Genomic DNA, 7,010 nt, shown 5'->3' with positions numbered 1-7,010 from the left:
TCAAATATAAATATGTATGTATGTATATATATATATATATATTTCGCATTTCGATATATATACATATATATATGATAAAATACACTTTGGTACTTTCTCATCGCTAGGCGGGTGCCGATGGTGATTGTATAAGAAGCATAGCCTATTGCTGCGGGTAATATGTAATGTATAATGCGGCGGAAAGTAGAAGCGAATGTTTGTAATAAACCAACGAGCCAATCAGCGTACAGCTCCTGCGTCCAGCCTCCTCGTGATCGCTCTTCCTGTTCCCCGAGACATCGATCGAACGACACCACTGCTGACTCTCCATTTGTCACCTCTGTTCGTGTGTTTAACTTCGTTTAATCTACTCTACATCCTACCTGACCGTTCTTCCATCAGAAAACCAGTTTTTCTCACAATTGGAAACTGGCCGGTTCACGGTTACTCTTTCCTAATTGACCCTGTCTCTGAATCACAGACGGAACGTCTATTACGGAAACGTGACAGTTATATATACATATACACATATATGCTTTACTACGTTTTTGTTTCTTGCTCTTTTTTTTCATCGTTGCTTTTGTTTTTTCGTACTTTTTTTTGGTTTTCTCTTGTTACTTCTACTTCTGGTCTTGTCGGTAAAACAGACCACGACTATCGAGACGGTTATCGACTGGAGACAAGGGCAGACAGAGTCGGCGTGGTTCGCTCGAGTCTCGTGAAAACGGGACCCAAGGTGGTCTCGAGGCGGGTTCGACGACTCGCGAGAGGATCGCGCGAACCCCGAGCGGACGCGAGCTCGCGCATTCGTTAGGGCGGGTTACCTTAAAAATAAGGTCGCTTTTGCTGAAACCGGACTTCTTTTTACTCATATTGTCAGAACTTAGGCGCCCCCTCCGCTCAGTGCGTTTTTTTTGTAGGTTCTGCAATATCTAGAAACAAAAGAAAGCGGGACATAGCAAGACGTAGTAAGAAAAGGGCCAGGTTATCAAGAGATTCGTATAAAGAACAGAGAGAAAGAGAGACAGATAGATAGATAGAGAGAGAGAGATAAAGATAGAGAGAAAAATAGAAAAATAAGAGAGAGAGAAAGAGAGAGATAGATTGAAAAACGGAAGAACGTAAGAAAAGACAGAGAAAGGAAGTTTAAAGAAACGTCGTCGAAATGGTTTTTGGTGGAGAACGAAAGAACTGGTCAATATATATATTTTTTTTCTTTCTCTTTTTTTTTTTTTATCACAGTCGTCACACGTTCTTGTTCTTGCCGTACAGTTTAGTAGCTTTTTAGAAACAGACAGAAAACAGAGACAGAGATTTAATAAGTATACAAGTAGTATTTTGAGTGACAGAGAGAGAGAGGGGAGCAGAAAACAGAAGGAGCAGATCGGTGTAGGCGACAGGAGTTTCAAGTTCCTTAATCCATTTTGCTTTTTCTCGTAAAAACTCTTTCCTCTTTCATTTTCCTTCCTTCCTTTTTTCTTTCTTTCATCTTTCCTCCTCCTTTTCGTCTTTTTTCTCGTTTGTTCCCCCACGTTTCGTTCGTTTCGTCGATTACACTCGGCTTATCCATCTTTCCTTCACGTGTTCCTTTTCGTTCTCTCACGTCGAGCAGAAACTTCCGTGTGTGTATCAGAATGCGCCGCGTGCGAAAAGGAAGAGAACGCTCTCGGAAATAAAACGGGGGACGTCGGCACGGTTAGAAGAGTATCACACGGTGGAACGGTGCCTTTCGTGTTTTTCTTTTTTCCCCCGTAAAAAGACGTGTCTCGAGATCCAATTCTCGACTGCGATTATTTCTCATCCTTGGACAGAAGAAGAGCGCGCCGGGGGAGACACACACACGTGTCGTCGATCGTTTCAGAGATTCACGATCGAGCGACGACAAAAGTCTCTCGTTTTCTCCGTGCTTTTGAACATTCAAAGCCGGGACTACACTGAACGGTTTTGGGTCGTCGTTCGTTGCGTCTTAACCACGCAATCAAATATCTCGTCCATTCGTCGAACGGGATAGGGGGGATGATAATCTCGATCGATCGATCGTACAAAAATATCGATCGAGGGTGGACAGAAAAATAGAGAAGCGCGGGGGGCGTAATCCATCCTCTTCTCGAAACGCTGCTTTCGTGTGTTGGTCGCATATATCGTACATGTACATCGATACCATCGATACACTCGACGAGAAGAAGAAAAAAAAAAAAGAAACAAAAATGATTCGAGATTGTGTTGTATATTATATAGAACGTGGTGTTTTTCGTGTTGTCGATTTCGTTCGTTCGTTTGTCCATAACGATGTATCTTTCTTTTTAAATATACATGTGTTTTTTTTTTTCTGTAACATATATATATATTGTTTTTTTTTCCTTTCCTTAGTTCTTTTGTTTCACGGCGATTGGTAGGACACCGGTCATGTCACACCAATCCACGGAGCGCGAGACGCGAGATTGATGGGGTTCTTATTGGCGCAAAGTGTGGATATATCGAAAAATACGGTGTGGAGAACAAATGTTGCACAGATTGACCGTTAAAAACAGCACATAATCATAATAATAATAACAACAATAATAATAACAAGAGTAATAATAATAATAATAATAATAATAACAATAATAATAAGAACAAGAATAAATATGTAATGATAATAAGAAGAGAGAAGTTGATGAGTTCGTGAGTTAAAGAGAAGTAAGAATCAAGAAGCCATTCGTTAGTATCAAAGCTTTCGTTGCAGCAGTCGCGCCAAGCGTGAAGCCGCAGTTTCTTGTCAAAGCTCGTAATATAAAAAAGGCTCGAGAGATCGATTTACTTATTTGTTTGTTTACTTATTCTTTTCGTTCGTTTCTTTTCTTTCTCGTTTTTTTTTTTTTTTTAATCAGCAGCGACGATCAACAATTCGGGAAAGTTAGTTCAATTATCGAGGGGAGCCCTCGTGATGAAGCAAGGAAACTCTGCGTCGATTTTTTTTTTCTTTTTTTCATTCATGTCGATCGTAGATTCTGCATTATCGACGTGGTACGAAAAATGTATTTTTTTTTTTTTATTTTTTCATTGAAAGTCGAAATGTTCATGGTGAATAATTCTGCGTCGAGGAAAGAAAAAAAAAAAAATAAGAGAAAAATGTGTACGAATTATATTATACTTCTTCGTATGTAATATCTCGTTTGAAAAGGTTAATCGTGGGATAACGTAAAAGGTAGAAGGATAATAAAACTCATCCTAATGTAATTAAAACGTGTTTTGCCCAACAGAACTAGTATGGGGTCTGTTCAAGTTCGTTTTCTCTCGCACAAACTTCTGGATTTTTCTCCCGTCCAGCATCCAGATGGTCATCTACAATCAGATACAACGTCTCATCGGCCAGACATTTGTGCACGGAGAAACGATTCTCTCTCGTAAAAATGAAAATCAATCGGTGTAGGAACTAAAGAAAGAAACAACTTGTTTTTGTTCCATGATCGATTTGAAAACATCGTTCGTAATTGTTCGTATGTGTCTCCTTGTTTGTACACAGTTCACGGCCGTTCTTTTTTTTTTTTCTTACTCTGTTTCTCAAATTCTCGTTTCAAACTTACGATTCGTTCAATCCTTCGAGCTAAACGCGACACAGCGTGTGTTTGTATACCATTAGCTTTCGTGACTGATGATGTTCCGCGTGTAACAACCGCGACGAAACGAAAATCTTACGATCGTGGCCGCGAGAAAGGCGGATGGAAAATCATAGGAAAATAAAGAACCACCGTAAAAGACACCGATGAAATTAATTAAGAAACAGAGAAAAATGTATATCGCCGGATGACCGATTAGGTTGGAAATCTGTCCCCGTTTCTTCCTCCCCTATTAATCTCCGCGGCGGTTCTCCAAACGCGGTTCGAAAGGGTTGCAGAAAATTACAACGGAAAACAATGGTCGGCTGTGTTTTTCCCCTGTTCGGGGGTTGCGCCTGGTCGGAGCGTAAAAATCAAAAGAGGCTCACGCTGATCTCCCATTTATCATTCTTCTCTCGACAGCTACGATTAATCGTTCTCTAAGAACGATTTTCGGCCAGGGTTCCCGCGACGGTGCTTCGAGTGGCTGGAGAACCGGCGTACCGATAATTGAAAAATCGAATTCATGCGTGGAAGGTAAAGTCGAGGAGATTCTCCATCGAATGTGAATCTCGACGAAAAGGACTGTTACGCAGAGAATCGAGAATATTTTTCTGCGACAACTTCAAACACGCCGCACATTCTTCTCGAATTTAAAAATTCTTATTTTTAGCGTATTTTTCTTTCAACGTCGAAACGAAGTTCTTCGAGCAATGTTGTTTCTCCTGGTTTCGCAACAAAAATCATCGAAGTTCCACACGTGCAACAACGACGAGACTCGCACTACACTATCGGGTAGTCCCCGATCGATCAAAAAAATGAACTTCATCTACTACTGCATTCCTCACGAACAGACAAAAGTTTCGCAAAAAACGAATGGAGCAACCACGAACAAAATCAAACGAACAGGCTCCGATACTCGTTGGTGACGATAAACACACGGTACAAGCGAGAACAGCAACATAGGGGGGGTTGGTGTGGTTGGACAAACTGTTTTTTGGGGGGTATTTGGGTGCAACTGGTCGCAACAAACAGACAACAGTATCGAGAGATCGATCGATCTTCGAATGACATGCTACTTTCGTCGAGGAGTCTAATAGAGCTAGGATGAACCGAGTCAACGAAAAAATCTCTACTGGACACTATATGGTGGAGAAAATTGATCGATGACACGCGTCTGTCTTTTCGTTGTCGTCTTCCACTTAGGGAAATGACAACGAGAACAAAATGGTACGATGAAACTGAAAACAAAACACACAATGGGGGGGAACGGAAAGGGGTGCTAAAGAAATTAAGATGAAAAAGTTGAAAAAGGGGGTGCTAAAGGAATTAAAATGAAAAAATCGGAAAAGGGGTGCTGGAGAAATAGAGATGAAGAAATGGAAAAAGTGATGGTAAAAAAATCGAGACGAAGAAATCGAAAAGGAGGGTGATAAAGAAACTGAGATGCTGAAGAGATCTAAAAAGCGGCGCTAAAGAAATCGAGACGAAGAAATGAAAAAGGGGTTGCTAAAGAAATCAAGACGAAGAAACCGAGAAGGGGGATGAGAAAGGTAAATCGAGGACAATGAAAACAACGTGGAGCCTTCAAAGACCGACAAAAAAAGTTTGGGCATCTAAACGACACAGAACAGCAAGCAAAACGCAACTGGGCTAGAGAAAAATTCGTCGGGGTACGAAAAAAGGGGTAGATTGGTTTTTCAGGAGGATGAAAACGAGAGGGTAGAACGTAAAAAGGAAAAACGAGGAAAGAAATGAGGGAGCACACACTGAACACGGGCACATCGCCAAAAATGTCGGGCAAATAGGGTTAATATACACCTAACACTCACAGGCAGAACCTACGGTCAGTCCAACCAACTTTCTCGTCTGTAGAGCAGCCATGTGGATAGCGTGTCGTGTCGAATACCTCAGACAGCATTCCCTCATTGTCCTGGTCCTTTTGTTCCAGCTGCTTCGAAAATTTTCTCTCTTTTCTTTTACTTTTTCTTTTCTCTTCTCCTTTCGTCAGATTTTCACGTGTAACTCGCTCGTTCTCGTAAAAACAAGTCGAAGAAGATTCTTCATTCTTAATCATCACCGCGTCTGCTGCGTTTTCGTCACATGTTCGTTGCCGAATTTATGGTGCACCATGCACATTTCGAAACAGTTACATGCACACGTCCTAGTTCTCAGTTTTATTCTTCTCTCTATATTTTGTACACGGAATCTGTTCTCATTTCAGGTCAACAGCCAGCTAATCGACCGACACGAGTGACACATGTCGATGGCTATGAAAGTGGACCAGGTAAAAGTGTCCATAAAAATTTAATCTACCGCGATTTGCACTTACGCGGAAGTATTGTTGCAGAACAGTGGGAAATTGAATCGCCGAATGGAGCAGGTAGTTGAAACACGAAAAAGGGTAGTCGGAAGGTCTAAATACTTCGGAATGAAAAGTACACGAATTAGGCCACTTTCATAAACACCCGAACGTATGCGTACACAGTGTGTCCTAGTTAGCTAGCCATCGAATATCGAAAGTTTCACGGAGCCGTGACACAGAGGCACGGTGACGAAAGAGAACGAGGAACGCAACGTCGACGATCGGTTCGAGATCGTTGATCGAGATCCCCGGTATTCGACACGACCAGGCGACTATGTACGTTAAAACGAAACGCATGTTTGGTACCTAACAACTGAACGGAGAGCTTTCCATCAAGACCCGACAGAAACAAAATCAAATGTACATGTCATACCAAATCGTTCCCAAGAACTTTCACAAGGATCGAGCTAGTTGGTGTAACATGGATACCAATCGTTCGAAAATAATTCATCGGATGTTGTATGATTTCACGTGATCGTCGAGTTCATTTCATCTTGAAATTTGGGTGTTCAACGTGATCCATGTGACACTCTGCATCGCCAGGACTACGGGACTAGAGGCTAGCCGGATCAAGAGCTTGTTTCGCAATGATTCTTAACGATAAACGCTCTCGCGATCAACGTCCAATGTTGATCGCCTCTGACAATTCTGAGGCATCTTTAACAAATCACCATTCGACGACACACTTTCTCTACAACGATCTCTGAATATTCGACGAGTAATCAAATTCTCTAATATCGAGCGCATGTCACGGAAATCTGTCACGATGCAAGACACACACAGAAACGAAATAGTCTCTATCCTCTATCATTCGTCATGTAACACCTCTATGCCATCGTGCAACAACATCGATCTCTAAGAAAAAAATCAGGAAAACGAATAAAACGAAGGAATAAGAAAAAAATCAATCGATTAACGAATACTTAAGCTCTTGATCGGCCTCGCTTTCATCAAGAAACAAGTCTAAAACTCTGTGTGTATATCTGTGTCTGTGTGTGTGTGTATGTATTCGAATGTGACGTGTCGAATGTATCTCTTTGAAGATTTCAACAGAACAAATAAATAAACAGGTCACACGGCAAGACTAT

The 7,010-nt window shown here is 41.4% G+C and overlaps 1 protein-coding gene across 1 annotated transcript in view; it reads right to left on the bottom strand.

Moving 5' to 3' along the window:
* Window positions 1-7,010, bottom strand: part of LOC108572804 (potassium/sodium hyperpolarization-activated cyclic nucleotide-gated channel 2) — a 118,173-nt gene that overhangs the window by 21,124 nt on the left and 90,039 nt on the right. Inside the window, exon 6 of the mRNA XM_017935112.1 lies at window positions 804-911. Within this exon, the coding sequence (XP_017790601.1) occupies window positions 804-911 (108 nt within the window). The remainder of the gene's footprint in view (window positions 1-803; window positions 912-7,010) is intronic.

Source organism: Habropoda laboriosa, unplaced genomic scaffold, assembly GCF_001263275.1.
Source record: "Habropoda laboriosa isolate 0110345459 unplaced genomic scaffold, ASM126327v1 scaffold22, whole genome shotgun sequence".
NCBI classification, from domain to species: Eukaryota; Metazoa; Arthropoda; class Insecta; order Hymenoptera; family Apidae; genus Habropoda; species Habropoda laboriosa.
Note: the sequence above shows the minus strand (reverse complement) of the source record. Positions and strands in the feature narration are given on the sequence as shown.